The 16,974-nt window shown below is 32.8% G+C and overlaps 1 protein-coding gene across 1 annotated transcript in view; it reads left to right on the top strand.

Annotated features, from left to right (window-relative positions):
* The window catches only part of LOC136039739 (tetratricopeptide repeat protein 28-like), a gene marked incomplete in the record, with an annotated part of 257,124 nt that overhangs the window by 113,163 nt on the left and 126,987 nt on the right, over window positions 1-16,974 (top strand). Inside the window, 1 exon segment of the mRNA XM_065723577.1 lies at window positions 7,443-7,590. Coding sequence (XP_065579649.1) covers window positions 7,443-7,590 — 148 coding nt within the window.

Raw genomic sequence — 16,974 nt, 5'->3', positions numbered from 1 at the left:
ACTGTCTCATCCAAGTTTTAAATATCGTAATTTGCTTTGTTTATTTTTTCCTCATATAACCTTTAATTTTTTTATTAAAGAAGCAGAGCCAAAAAAAGAACAACTTTTAACAAGGGTAGACAGAGAGGTGGAATTTGACCCCTCTCCTATATCACAAAAAAAAGAAACCAACAAAGAATGCAAACACTTCAAAAGAGAGAGAAAAAAAATGCAAATAACCATAAAATAATTCGAACCGAATTGTTTTGAATATATATTAACCAATGGCGTGTCCTTGATTTTTATTCATTTTAACGAGATTACCCGTGATGTTATTCGTTTACTTAATTTCTCGTTTACGAGAGTATTCGTTATTGATTTTAAACGTTTTTACGACCCAGACAAAATTTCGGTAGATTTCAAATCCCGTATTCCCTTCCTCCGCCCCTGGTACCAAGTGTTGCCAATTTTTTTGTCTAAATGTTGAAGATTAGGTCCTATCAGCTACCATGTCTCAACCCGTTTCAAAGGTGGCAATTTGTTGATTTCTAATTTCATTTTTGTCTTACGAATAGCTATAAGTAATTTGGCAAGCCCGATTTTGATTTTACGCATACAGTTAATGACGATAGCATAAATAATAAATGCTAAAATTCTCCTCTGTTCAGGAGCGAAATATGTGAAACTATTTCTAATGTATTATTAAGCCAAAACATGGATTTTGTTAACTTTCAATTGGTTTGCTTATATGAATTTGTGAATACACATGTGAATACATTGTGAATACACACATGTGTGAATACACACATGTGAATACATGTGTGCTTATGTGAATACACAAGTTCTCCCTGCACAACTCGCTGCACAACTAAGCTGCGAGAGGCCAAGAACGCTCCTCCTTCTCCACCACAATGCCCAAAGAATTCACTCTTTAACTCCTCCCATGATCAGTGGCGTCAATTTGGGAGCATTGTTCCTCCCTCTAGATTTTTAAAACTTTTTTTTTCAATATTTTCATTGAAAAGTGGTTTCTTTGCTGCTTTCAATTTGAAAAAAAAACTATCCCCCCCTCGGGTTTAGAAAGTACAGGTTTGCCTCATTCACCCCTAACTTCCGTTCATTCACGCCACTGCCCATGAGATTCTAATTCTCTTTAAATCCTTCCTTATAACCTTTCCTCACCCCATTTAGGAATTACTTTCTTGTCGTTTGGCCAAAGAGGGATGACAATAGCTTTTCTGACTAAATCTGATGTTTTTATTATCAAAATTTCAATGTCTTACCTGAAAATCACTCCAAGTCAACCAAGGGTGTAACCAGGATTTTTATTTTGCGGGGGAGTTAACAAAACTTAAAACAGACAGAAATTATTACTTCACAGCCTATGCAATATATATAAATAAAACTACTGCAAATAAACCAACTAGTTATGTTACCCTGTATTTCTAGGACTATAGGAAATTAGCGCTTTACTAAAAACACAAAACAATATAGGATTTTCGGTATAATAAAAGCAGACCAATCAAGCACATATTTTACAGATTAAAAATATTATCAATCCCTTTTAGGATTGTTGCTTTATTTATTTTTTTTCGTTTAATTTGGTATCACTTTTGCACAATGGCTCAGTTCAATGACTGGCTTTCGTTTTGGTTCTGAAAAGGACATGTCATAATTACTTTGTAGATGAGTTCGAGGTGAAGCCATCTTGATAGTTTTTAAACTATAGACTAGCCTTAGAATTTTCATCATAGCTTGAAATTCACTGTTGTATAGAGAAAAATAATCGGATTTCCAGAGTTCATATTATGTCTTATATGATCTTCATTTCAAGTAATACTAAAGCATATTTCTTACAATTTAAGGTCGTGTTGCTCACTATTGGTATTATAGCTGACGAGACCAAAATGCTACCTGATAAATCAATCCAATAATACTGTATGCTGTTCAATTACTTTACGCCAATTGAAAAAATATTTAAGTCTACCCTTATATTTTTAAGATAATTTTAATTGTATATTGGAAATTATTAGAGTCACAAGTGCTGTAGAAACTATGAAAAGCTTTATAGATTAGTTTATTTTTGTCAGACTACATACTCACTTTTGACTCCCAAATCAATATTCCTGTTTTGTATACTTGACTTTTGTGTTTTCAGTAAAGCGCTAGTTTTCTATAATCTTAGAAACATAGGGTAACATAATCAGTTGGTTTATTTGTGCTAGTTTTATTGATATTATATAGGCTGTGAAGTAATAACTTTTGTCCGTTTTAAGTTTTAAAATCGCTCTTTACTTCCCGCGAAAAAACTTTTTTTTTTAATTTATATCATTATATAGTGATTAGCATGTCTTTAGTAAGCCTTTAGTGTTTCAAAATCTATTTATAAAAATAAAAAATAAAAAGAAATATCGTGAGCTGTAACTGTAAGTAATAGATTAAAGAGGGGCCACTGAAGGGGTGCATTTAGAAGAGTTATCATAGTAGGTTTTTAATGTTTTTTTTTATTATTGTGTATATTATTTTTGTAAATCTTTTATTTTTATTACAATTATTGGTTTTCTTAAATGATTATTATTTTTCATTATTCTTCTTTTTGAGGATAAAGGGATTTTTCTTTTTTGTGTGTTGGAGACATGACGGGCCACCATTTTGAAAGGATCTGAAATGGTTAGAAAGGCTACCGTGAGAAGGGCTTTCTATTGCGGTAGGATGGCTTTTATTTCGGGAAAGGTATTTTTTTTCTTTTTTTTTTTTTTGCTGCACATGATGTTTGAAGTGTGTCTGGCTTGGCTGTTATTTAATTTTTTTAAGGAGTGTAGGTGACGTCTAAGATTTAAAGTTAATTTTCTGTCGAAGTTGTCGTCACTAAGAGGAGTGGAGGTGGGTTTAAAAAAAGAGGGACCACTGAACGATAATTAAATATGAGAATTAGTTCGAAACCTAGTTGTGTTTTGATTTCTGACGGCTGGGCTGTATTTATTCTATGATCTTCTGACCTTGCATAGATGATTTAAGTAAGTAGAAAGATGTTTGCTACTGAAAGTCAACAGGCACGAGTTTAAAGCGTATTAATCACTCTGGCTGCTCGATTGGTAGCAGATTCCTGTATGTCTTATGGTTAATGACAAGGAAGCATTGATCAATTGATCTCCCATGAACTGGCATACCGGATCGTATTTTGAAAATTTATGTTAGATGAGTTTGTTAGTTTTCATTGAAATCAGCTTAGGTCAAGAAGAAGATTGAAGAGAATCTTTTATTGTTTGTGTGGTTTTTTTAATCTTTTTGTATTTAGTTATTCTCCTTTTTGATCCAGTTTTTCACTTTGATTCGGCTTTTTTCCTTATATTTCAGTCAGGAGGGGGCGCTGTAATCAATTTTCCCCGGGCACCACCAACCTTAGGAACGGCTCTGTACATAGTTATATTTTTTTATTGTTTATTATGTTATCTTATTTTTTCTTTATAGCAAAGGGTACTTATATTTTATAGCGCTTATGTTAAATTCTGCATCTAAGTGGAAACTGTTTCTCTGATTAATCCCAATGAAATATCGCAAAATTAATATGTTTAAGTAAACTGTAGCGGGTCTTCACGCAAAACGTGTTAGGTACAATTATTCTGCATATTGTAAAGTAAGAATTGTTTTCAAACTTCACACTGTCCAAATACTTTACCCCTACCCCCTCCCCAAAAAAAGAAAAAAATATATATTTTCCATCTATTCTGTCACTTGTCTTCTGTCAGCTGAAAGAAACTAACGAAGAAACCGGTTCTACGGTGCGTCAATGGACGAAGAACTCATCATAGGCGCTATAACATATAGTTACCCAGGAAGGGTTTGTCTATTCCTCTTTAGTCAACACAGTTCCTCAAAAAAACACTGAAACACTTTTCAAACCAATTTCTGCAATTTTATTGCTTTTAAAACAGTGTTGTACTATAATCAGGAAAAAAACCACCATTCCTAAATGCTGGCTTTTTTGACAGATTTCACTGTGGTGTAGTTCGGGCTCTTAACACGGTACCAGATGTCCTCCTTTCGGGAGACAATGCCTACTTTTTAACATCTACCCTCCTGTCCTGCCTCCTTTTATAGAAAAGTTGTATTTGTCCTCCTTTTCGAATTTAACCGGTATAAAACACTTATACAGCCATGATCCCCAAACATAATATTAAATGTTAGATTGCCCAACAGAACACTAAATAACACTAATAAGAAAATAATAGATTCCCCGACATGATACTAAATAATAGCATCATATATAGTATCTATGCAATAGTATCTAAATAATAAATAGTAGTGTTCTCCAATAGAACACTAAATAATAGACATCCCAACAGAACATTAAAAACGATAACATTGAACAGTGCGATCTGTCCTCCTTTGTTTAGTGTGAGATTTGTCCTCCCTTTCTGTAGAGATTCCCTAACAGAACACAAAATAATAGATTCCCCAACAGAACACTAAAAAGGAAGAGCACTAAATAATGGATTCCCTGACATAACATTAAATAAGAGCGATTCCCCGACAGAACGCTAAATAATAGGTCATTCTCCAACAGAACACTAAATAATGAGATTTGTCCTCCTTTCTGTGTTTGGCTAGTTCTCAATACACAACCGTGATTCCACAACAGAACACTGAATAATAGTAAGAATGAACATCATTCAACAAGATGTATAACATTTTGCTCGTTAGAACAGGCTTTTTGTTGTGGGGTATTTTGAAATGGTATTTACGGAGAGCGGAGTTACACTGCACACAAGTCCTGCACTGGCAACAGTGAACTAAATTGCAAAAATATATTTTCAGTGCCATCTTCAGTGAATGTCTCTTTTGTCAAGTTTATTTCTGCTCAAAGGACATTGTAAAAGGTGATTCAATACATACATTAAAGGCACTTCCTGTAAATTGTATTTTATTAATACAAGTTAGTTGCCAAACCTTCACGAATAGCTTTCTGAAAGCTATTTCAAAATGAAAGCAGGGTTGTCTACGACTGGTCAGTTTTAAAAATTGACCTATTGGATGAGCCAGAAACACCAAACATTTTCATTTCTGCTCCAAAATACCTTTTCCTTGAACAGATGTCCTTCGAGAAATTTTCCGATGATAACCCTGGCGCTTAATGACAATTGTCAAACCCAGCAAATTGTCTCAATCCGAACCTATTTTTGGATATTAAGTTATGGTATCAACCCAAACCGAAATTACTTGAGGGCTTTCGCAGATCATAAACACATTTGATAGGCTTTAGGCATTGATTTGGAATTCCATCTAAATCGTTGCTTATTACATTGTAATGACATATAATGTCTTGTACTGGAGACAGACAGTATTTTGTACTCGCTTATTTTTCAACGGTTGCGATTCAATGCTAATTCACAGGCAGGGTTTTAGTAATTTCAGCCTCTGTTGACGGTTGGACTATTGATGGGTTTAGGTTTGACGGTTCTGTTTCTTCCGAGTCTAACAGCCCCCTTTGAAAATTTTGGCTGATATTTTAATTAGCTAAACCTGTTTTTACTGCATTTAATGTAGGCAAACTACAGGTGGAACAGTAAATATAGGCAAATTACTCAGATTCGCATGTGTATTGTGCTCAGGGCGTATTTTTTCGAATGTTTATTGTTGCAATCTAGATAAAAAACAAATTTCAGAGTAAGTCTTAGTTGTAAATAATTGCTACACTAATTTACTTAATCCTGAATCTTATGGAAATCATTAGATCATTTTGGTTTATGCGTCTAATGGTTTGAAAATATTCATTATAGGAGGCATGAATGAAGGATCTCGTCTGGGGGAGTGGGGAGTAATGAAACAGAAACATAATTCTATTTTATAACTTGAATTACAAGTGCTCAAAGACTCAGGGGGATGGGGGTTAGGGGGTTCGAACACACAACCCCCCCCCCCAGAAATGTTTATCTGACTCGTAAAAAACGTCCGATCCTTGAACAATTCTGAATACGACCCTGGCTGATGCCTCTTACCCTGTGTACGTCCCTCTATTTTATACCCTGCTATTCTGATTCTTGTTAGTGACGGATCCAAGATTTTGGAAAGGAATAGGCTAGAATGGTTGTGGGTTTCGCATACCACACTTGATAGATCGATTAGGGAGGGTGGATTGATTAGGAAGGGAGGGTGGGGGTTGATAGAATTTAGTTGCAATTCAGATTTGCAACTCTAAACTTTAAATTTTGTTTTTTGTCATTATTATGACTTTACAACTTTTTTTTGCTCGACAAGTTCGTATAAATGTAAATGAAAACTTCGCCAACGACCAATGAGTAGCATGGCTCGCCTCTCTGAATGCGGTACTGATTCTCGTGCATATATATTTTCAGTATATACTGAGGATGGAGTTATCCTCCCGTGTGTGGTATAGTATAAATATATAAACGAACTGTATTTATTTATAATGAATGTAGATACAAATCTATATTCGTATATATATATATATATATATATATATATATATATATATATATATATATATATATATATATATATATATATATATATATATTCATACAGTGATATGTAGATTAGTAGATACTACTTCTATTTTTTGCAATACCCGTAACACTAAGCAACCTGAGACCAACATATCTACGCATGTTCTTGATAAATCTTCATTTCATCAGACTGCAGCTTCGATGTGTTGGTTTGTTCTTGTTAAATTGCTAACGATTTTTTGCGGCATGAGTAGCCTACCCCACACTTTCTTTGTCACAAAATGTTCCAATCTTTCGGGATAGTAGGGCAGACAGTTATTGCTTGTCAGTGTATTTGAATGTAAAATTGTGTTACAAAAAGTTTTGTTTTCAAGTTTATTCTAATATGTTTTTAGTTTAAAAAAAAAATGTAGTCAAGACTTGTGTTCAAAGCAATGCATTTACCGGGAATCGAATCCATGTCGATGCTTTGTATAGTTTAATGCTCAATAACATCTCAATACGATCTTAGGAATCAATCAATCAATCAATATTTATTAACTCAAATTAAAAATATACAAAAACAATATTATGCCCCAACAGAGAGCAGAGGTCGTAAGGCTGGGGCAGCACAAATGCATAAAAAAAGAATACAACGTCTCGTCATACTAATAATTCCAAAAAGAGAGAGAAAAAAACTAAGACAAAAAAAAACAAGAAAAAAAACATACAAGGTAGGAGATCATAGAGGAGGCCACCCCAGCGCAAGAACACCACAGCAAAATACATACTAAAATCTATTATTAATCAATCCCGACATCCAGGCGAAGAATTATTTTTGAAATATATTTTTTCAAAGAAAATCGACTTGTGAAACTTCGGGACATTTCTACTAAGTTAAGTTTATTTGCAATATGAGAAATCTGGTATCTGATTGAGAATCTAGCTCTTTCTGCTAGAAAGAGCTAGATGACATGCGAAGTTAAATAAAAACGTTTAAAAACCAAATCATTTCAGGCGTATTATCGACAAGGAGTAGCCCTTCAATGCCTTGCCCGCCACGCCGACGCTCTTGCCGCTTTCAGTGCCGGATTAGCACAAGATGCAAAGTCACTGCAACTGCTTTCTGGTTTGGTTGAGGCTGCCATGAAGTCACCTTTACGTGGTAAGTCACCATGCGAGTTCCCTCACTACGTAAATGATTCAAGAACCTCAGGAGCGTACATATGAGTTTCACGGAGTGGGGAGGGTCAAGGGCTTCAAAAACAACACAAGTTTTCTACTTATACGGGTAATGTAGGATATTATGGGAACAAATCACAAAACATCATGAAGTTGATTTGTTCTTTGCTTTCTAACGGCCCATGCTTCTAATAACAGTTAATGATTAAGTAACAGCGGGCAAAAACAAACAAAAGTGGGAGTCGTGAAGTTTGTTTCTAATAATGCGTTTCTGATGCAAGGAATATAAACCTTCTTTCTGGCTTATTTTTAAGCCTGGCATAGTTCAGGCCTAAACTTCAAAATAAGAAATGAAATGATGGTCAGTACGAAGGTTTCCAGAAACAAGGTGAGAGCCACCATTCACAAAGCGAATGATCACTTGCAAAGATTCCCTTGCGAATCGGGTGACCTGTCTCAAGGACATATCTAAACCGACCGGTTGATCTAGGCCAAGGTCTTACAAAGGCGAAAAGTGCGTTCGTAGGCCATTGATCCAACTTTTTGGCTTGTAGTCAATGCTTTTAATGTAGAACTTATTTTCTTTTATATGAGAATTTGAAAAAGCAGAAAAAAAAACTAAGTTTGTTATATAGCTTACAATGCATTTATTGTATACATATATATATATAAATATATATATATATATATATATATATATATATAAATATATATATATATATATATATATATATATATATATATATATATATATATATATATATATATATATATATATAACATAATATATTTTCAAGCCAGTATTGCAATATTTTAGTCTCTTCTTTTAGTTTGTTTATATATAGTCCTAGGGCTATATCTAGTTTCATTAAGGGAGGGGGTGAATTGTCAGAAAAGTGACCATGATGTTTGGAAAGGGTCTAGAATAAGAATGTAATGGTGCTACTTTTACCAAAAACTCAATTGTTTCAAGAAACTCCCCATTACTAAGCTCTTCCATTCTTGAAATATCAAACATAAGAGGGGGTATGTCGCCTCCCTCAGCCCCCAGTGAAGCGTGAATCTAATTGTCTCTTTACTTAAAAATAAAAATAACAAAATGAAACAGCGTATCGAAGTCATAAAAAAATTTAGCATTTAAATATTATACTTCATCATATTTTGGTATATTTCATTATGATTAACCTAACTTCACGTCTCGAGTATTGTTGGTATAATACCACAAATACCATAAGTCAGTAGTGAATTATATCCTAGTATTTCTTACAATGGGCTGAGGGGGATAGAAGTCTTCCTCTAATGTGTGTTAATTCGTGTTTGCTTTAAGTTATAATCCTCTCTATTCAATTATAAACAACCTATTGGTTTTGCAACGAAATTAGTTGTATTTTTTGTTCTAGAAGTTGTTTTGTAGAGTCCGTTATAACAAAAGAATTGTAATATTTCGGCGCATTCCTACTTTAACCTACTGTTCTGAATGTCAGCGTTGCCAGTTATAGCGAAAAATGCTTGCCCATTTTGAATAGGTTTTACACATGCAACGATTTCTTAAAAAGCAAGTTGCGTTAATAAAGGCACTGAATTTAACATAGAATTCGTGCATAGAGGAAATAATGGATTTAAAAATTGCAAAAAAGACAGCTTTTACTACGTCATATTTGTATTGGAGGCAAATGAAATTCAAAAGAACACCTTTTGTTAACTTATTTGAATGTTTTGACAGGATTGTCAACTTATTTTTTTTTTTTTAACTATTTCAAATCTCATTAAAGCGTCCATCTATTTTTCTACTCTCTTAAAGAGAACTTTGGTTCTCCAAAATTTAAATTTCTCCTACTTTTTAACGGTAAATTGGCCAAAAATGAAAATTTTATTGTAAATTGGCTAAAAATGGAAACGTGGGGCATTCAGGCAATATCCAAGATTTTTCTAGGGGGAGGGGGTACAATAAAACTTTACAAACCGTAACAAAATTTGTCTACATGTATTTTTTCACTTTTCTGTGAGCTGGGAACAAATTTCGTGGGGAGGGGATTCAAATCGGATACCGTCCCCCTGCACATGATCTTGGGGTAGTTATGTAGTATTTTATGCTTATTGAAGGGTATCTTTACGTGTCATCACCGCCCGATGTTTTTGTTTTTGCCTCGGAAATCCCAATTTTTCCGGAAAGCATGGTCAAAAAATTATTTGGTACTTATCAATTATATAGGAAATATTGAAGAATTTCGACCGCTGATGATGTGAACATGTCTCAAAGAAACTGGTCGAGCAATTTCTTTATACAACACAATTAGCTTTGGCTTTGTTGGAAATAAATTTTAGCTATATCTTATTTAAGTACTTGGTTGGTATTTTGGTTTGGTTGGGTTAGGTCACGAATTTAAGATATGCTATGCTTTACCCCCCCCCCCTAATATGCAAATATATAACCTAAATTTTTTCTAAACTATTACATTTTCATCATATTTTGTTTGATTTCGTTAGCATTAATCGAACTTCACTTCCCGAGTGTTTACTATATAACCGATAAGTACCTTTTTTTTTTATTTATTGCATTCGGATATAAAAAAATTTAGAATTGTGTTTTAGTGTTTTTATCCGTTTTTACCCAAGTTGAGTATTGATAATGTCCAAAAATGGACTTCTACCACTTAAATATTATGCCTTTAAGCTAATACTGTTGCGGAAAAAAAATGTTGATGGTTTTTTACCATCCTCCTCCCTCCCCCCCAAAAAAACAAATCCTGGATATACGCTTGGCATCAGCAAACTTTTAATGTTTTGAAAATCCAATAAGAGTAATTAGACCGATTGACAGAGCTTTCTGAGTTTTAGGACGTGACCTGTAAATCTTAATTTTTCTAAAAGAAATTGCCATATAACTTCGTTAGGATTATTCTAGCCGTATTGTGAAAGCAATAAAACTCAGAGACTGATATCAATATCCCGTCTGGTCGTTGAAAATATTTCGTTAGGTTGATCGCTAAACCGGAAATCTGGATGCTTTCGAGTGTTATATCACTGTTATTTGATATGCTATCTATATAATTCCATTAATAAAACACAATTCTTTCATTAAGACCACCCAGATTTAGAATCCAGTTACTTTTTTATTTTCTTTTCGGTTGATCGTTCAAGTCCTATATTGGTATTTGGATTGTCTATGTAACCATTAATTGCTGCTAATCGAGCAAATGGTTTTTCTTTCCTTTTTTTTAATTTCATTATTTTTTTTTTCATTTCTGGATTCTTTATCATAGAATGTGCAGATTTTGATTAATTTAAAAAAAAGCAAAGTTTTCCCGAGGGAAGTAAAGAGCGAAGTTGAAACTTAAAACGGACAAAAATTATTACTTCAGAGCCTACGTAATATATATCAATAAAACTAGTACAAATAAACCAACTAATTATTTTGCCCTATGCTTCTAGGATTATAGAAAACTAGCGCTTTACTGAAAACACGAAAGTCAAGCATACAAAACAGGAATATTGATTTGAGAGTCGAAAGTGAGTATGTAGCCTGACAACAATAAATAAATCTATCAAGCCTTTCATTGTCTTACACCAGTCGTGACATCAGTACCTTTCAGTATACAACTAAAATTATATCAAAAACATAAGCGAAAAATTAAATACTTTTTAATAACCGTGATGTGATTGTATAGCATACAGAAATATTGGATTGATTTATCAGATAGCATTTTGTCTCCTCAGCTACAATTCCAATAGTGAGTAATATACAATCTTAAATTATAAGAAATATGCTTTAGTATTACTTAAAATAAAAATCAAGTAAGACATAATATGAACTCTGGAAATTCGATTATTTCTCACTATACAACAGTGAATTTCAATCTATGATAAAAATTATAAAGCTAGTCTCTAGTTATTATAAGTTATATATATAATTATATATTATATATAGTTATTATCTAGTTATTATAATTATAAAGCTACTGTCAAGATGGCTTTACTTCGTACAAACTAATTATAACATGTCCTTTTCAGAACCAAAACGAAAGCCAATCATTGAACTGAGCCATTGTGCAGACGTGATACCAAATTAAACGAAAAAAAAATAAATAAATAAAGCAACGATCCTAAAATAGATTGTTGCTTTATTTTAAAAGCGATTGATAATTTTGTTATTCTGTAAAAAATGTTCTTAATTGGTGTGCTTTTATTGCACCAAAACTCCTATATTATTTTGTGTTTTCAGTAAAGCTCTAGTTTTCTATAATACTAAAGGCTTAGGGAAACATAATTAGTTGATTTAATTACAGTAGTTTTATTGATATATAATAGATAGGCTGTGAATGAATAATTTTTGTCCGTTTTAAGTATCAACTTCGCTCTTTACTCCCCTCGGAAAAACTTGTTTTATTTAAAGTTAATCTTTGTTCGTTTTTGATTACTATTTAATGTATAAACAACGCTATCGTGATGTTTTTCTTATACGGAAAAATTTATGTCCATTTTAAGTTTTAATATCCCTCCTTAGTTTCAGTTGAAAACTTATTTTCAATATAATTTCTAATTATCACTGATCTAGGGGAGATAAGACCCTTCTAGAAAATACTGCAAACAACCTTCACAGCTTCGAAAAACTTTCAGTCTGCAACATAAAGTTCATTATCCATAATTCACAAAACAATACATGTTTTTCAGGAAGGTTTGTCTTTCAATGAGCAAAAAGCTGTTTTTACTCAGCCTACTTCGCCTGAAAAAGCGATAATGAAGACAGGCTTTTATAAATCGCCTACTAACTAGGAGGCTACTGTAGCAAAAGAGAGCGGTTAAGGGCTAATTTAAGGGTATACTTGATAGCACATTCCTGGCACGTACGTAGGGGGGGGGGCCTTTGGGCCCGCCCTCCCCACGAAATTTTTTTAAATGTTTAATTTCCCCATGGTTTCTTGGGATTTGTGGCAAAAGTAGGACATTTATTAAGAATCTAGATACATGTGTGAAGCCTTTTTAGGGGGATTTTACAGCATGCAATTATCCGGTCAAGTCACTGCCCAATTATTAACCCATTTTCTGTCTAACTTTTTACCCTCTTTGTATTAATTAGCAATTGTACTATTATTATTTTTTGTAAAGAGAGTTTGCTTTCCACAGCAAAATAGAATTGTCCTTGATATTAGTGCGTTTATCCCCCCTTTTCAGGATAAAGTACAGCTTTTAGTGGATCAATTTTGGAAACTATCATTTTTCATTAAAATCTACGTTTTTGCTATAGAAGAACTACCCCCCCCCCAAAGCACCCATATTGCACTGTTAACCCTAAAATTTCTCTTTCAGTGGGATATAATAGATTAATCACTGGTTCTAAATCGCTATGGACATAATCTGAGCCTAAAACGTACTTTTGAGGCTCCAGTCTTCTTCCCTTCATCCGCTACAATACTACAGATAAAGTTAATCTGTATTTTCCGATAAACGTGTTTTTTGCATCATTAAATAAAAAAGTGCTACTTTATATCTGCTGTTTTGAAGGTATTGCCCCCCCCCCCCAAAAAAATTCCTGCGTACGTGCCTGGCACATTCCCACAAAGTGCACTTTCGGTTGTTTCCCCATTTTTTTTTAATGAAAAAAGTGCCTTTTCCTATGAAATGCCCAAGAAATGTGTTTTTCAAAACCCAGGCAGGAGGAACGAACTAAGGGGACAAGGACGTCCCTTCCCCTAAATTATCGCCATTAGAACTAGCGCACAGGCTTCATCGCAGAGTGAAGTTAGAAGGTTTAATTCAAAACTGTTGATCATTTAAGCTTAATTTTTGGTAGATTTCTAGTTGAAAAGTTTTTAGTTTTAGTTACTTTGTTTTCGCGATGATCTTCTACTTTTAAGATTAGTAGCCGATCTATGAAACTTACTAAGAGGTCCTGGAGAGGGAGTATATGTGAGGGTTTCTTATAAACCTCTAGTTAAGGGCCTTGGACCATACTTATTGCAATGGTACCGTTTTATGCTTTCAAATTCTTCCGCTTAGAAGTGGCACCAAAATTAACGTTTTTAGTGCTATATGGCACTTATGGATGGTAATATTGATAAAAAGCAATATTAGTAATAGGTTCAAAATGAGCCTTCCCGGGATAAGCTTTAAAAAATGAGTGCATCACATTTGCAAACCCCTTGAAAAACGGCATAAAAAGTGCCTTTTTCGTGCCATATGGCACCTGCAGATGGCGGAATTTATATAAACCCCGTACATATGAGAAATAGCATTTGTATGAACTCATAAACATCTCTATGATGTTCTAGGAACCCGCTAGGTCTAGAAAAAAGAAGAAAAAAAAAGACAGTTTTATCGTTTTTTAACTTCTAGTTACAATGGGCTGTGGTTCAGTTTTTACTATGTTGTAGCTAATGTTTCAACCATGACAAAGTGTTCATTGCAGATTCTCATCAGAAACTAGTTAACATTGAAATCTATTAAATCTAATAGATGGTAGAATTTGTAAAAACCTAGTAAATATAAGCAATAGCTTTTAATAAAGCCATTAAACACCTATCTACGATGGTGTGGTAGCCTGCTAATGTTTCAGTAGCTTACTGATGAGCAGACGATTTATGAAACTTACTAAGGGGGTCGGGAGGGGGAGTGTACGGTCTGGGCTCTTGTAAACCTCCAGTTAATGGTTCTGTAACATAACTATTACAATAGTACCTGTTTTGTTCTTCAGAGGTTTTCCACTTAAGAAGTGGCACCAAAACAGTTTTTTCAGTGCTATATCACACTTAGGAATGGTAAAACTGATTTAAAAAAACACGTTCATATGAGCAATAGCTTTCAAATGAGCCATTAAACATCACTCTTATAAGTTCTGCTAGCGGAGTAGCCCCAGCTTTTCCGCTTGAGACATAGTACCAAAAGTGCCGTTTTAGTGCCATTTGGAACTTGCAGATGGTGAAATTTATAGGAAGAACGAATATATGAGCAATATCTTTTATATGAGCTATAAAAAAAATCTGTCTACGATGCTACTGATGCCAAAAAGTGATTGTCCTTGTTTTTTAAGGAGGGGGACTGTAATTTCCCTGTATGAGGGTTTTGACCATGTTGATTCTAATGGTATAGTCTTCATTTTGATCTGACGACATTTTCGAGGAGTTTCAGGCTTTTTTTTCGAAATCACCATAAATGACGACACTTCTTCATTTGATAATTGAGATGTAGCTTTATCCGTCTACTGAGCTACATTTAAGAAGTTTGCTTTGTATTTTTTTAGAATGAAAAATACTTTGGATAGATTGCGAGAAGATGCGCAAGTAAGAAATTTTTATTCTTTTGCAGAAAAAGTGCGATTTGCGCCTTTTGGTTTCAAACAACGATATAGTCTTACCCTAACATAGAAGGGAAGAATTTCAATCTCGCGTGCGTTGTAATCTTCTTTAATAGATTAATACATCTAAATCACTGACGGCTTTTGACCTTCCTCTAATTAGTTTTTTTTTCATTTTCACATTTTTTCTCTTTTTTAATACTGGAATTAGTGCATTGTTTCGACTGCTTTTAGACACGCAGATATTCAGGATTCAGTTAATGGTTTGATATTTTAAGACTGATAAAACACTTCTTAATTAATTAAACGTTTGGAATGTTCCATTTTGGATTCACCTGACAGTTATTATTAAATTAAGGTACTATGTTCTGAATTCCAATTAGTATTAATAGCTGGTGAAAGACTTGAAGGGTCTGACGCGTGCCGCATGTATTATATATTCATGAAATATATATATATATATTACTAGCTGTTGGGGTGGCGCTTCGCGCCACCCCAACAAAAAAAAACTAAAAAAACTAAAAAAACTAAAAAACAAAAAAAAAACTAAAAAACCCAACAAATAAATTCGACGTAAATAAAGCTATTCAAATAATCCACTATTTAATAATCCATAGTTTTTATAATCCACTAGTTTTTTATTGGTTTTTACCTTTATTTTAGCTTATTTTTCAGTTTTTTCCTTTTTTTTTAGTTTTTTTTTATTTTTTATTTTTTTTAGTTTTTTACCTTTTTTTAGTTTTTTTAGTTTTTTAGCTTTTTTACTTTTTTTATTAGTTTTTAGTTTTTTTGTAGTTTTTGCCTTTTTTTAGTTTTTTCAGTTTTTTTTTAGTTTTTTATTGGTTTTTACCTTTATTTTAGCTTATTTTTCAGTTTTTTCCTTTTTTTTAGTTTTTTTTAGTTTTTTTAGCTTTTTTATTAGTTTTTAGTTTTTTTTTGTAGTTTTTGCCTTTTTTTAGTTTTTTTAGTTTTTTAGCTTTTTTATTTTTTTATTAGTTTTTAGTTTTTTTTTGTAGTTAGTTTTTTTAGTTTTTTACCTTTTTTTAGTTTTTTTAGTTTTTTTAGTTTTTTAGCTTTTTTATTTTTTTTATTAGTTTTTAGTTTTTTTTGTAGTTTTTGCCTTTTTTTAGTTTTTTTAGTTTTTTAGCTTTTTTATTAGTTTTTAGTTTTTTTTGTAGTTTTTGACTTTTTTTAGTTTTTTTAGTTTTTTAGCTTTTTTATTTTTTTTTTTTTTTAGTTTTTAGTTTTTTTGTAGTTTTTGCCTTTTTTTAGTTTTTTCAGTTTTGACGTCACCTGATCCAGTTTTTTCAGGTGACGTCACCTGATCCATCCACAGATCCACACACAGACAACTTATTTTTATATATATAGATATATATATATATATATATATATATATATATATATATATATATATATATATATATATATATATATTTATATATATATATATTTATATATATATACATATATATATATATATATATATATATATATATATATATATATATGTACTGGAGTAACCATATATAGTTGCTACAGGAGTCACCGTAATGACCAAAAAAAAGAAAAGAAAAAGCTATTCAAATAATCCACTATACTCCTTCAAACACCTCAAACAACAATAGAAGAAGAAAAAAAAATGACGAATAATAGCTTAGGACTCATTAATAGGCTACATTTTTGCCTTGGTGTTTTTTTCTAAATTTTTCAAACCGTTTTATATCATTAATTATCCTATTATTAGTCCTGTGGTGGCGCAGTGGGTTGGACCTTAGCTTGGTAATACGGGACCCAGAGATCGAATCTTGCTGCAGAAATGCACTGCAGGGCCGACGCAGGGACCTGAGTAGTCAAGAAGCGTCGTTAATCTGACACAATACAATACAATCCTATTATTACTAGTCATAAATTTATAAATAAAATAACGAGTTTTGTAACATAGGGCCCAGGGATCGATCCCCGCTGTGGCAAGGTTGGGTGACAAGGTTGTAACTTGTCCAAAAAGTCCCAGGAACTGAAATGTTGATTCCGTGCCATCCACCAGCAATAACTCTGAAGGATCTTCATCCTTTT

This window comes from Artemia franciscana, chromosome 20 (genome assembly GCF_032884065.1).
Source record: "Artemia franciscana chromosome 20, ASM3288406v1, whole genome shotgun sequence".
Classification (NCBI taxonomy): Eukaryota; Metazoa; Arthropoda; class Branchiopoda; order Anostraca; family Artemiidae; genus Artemia; species Artemia franciscana.
This window is presented reverse-complemented; position numbering and strand designations above follow the sequence as displayed.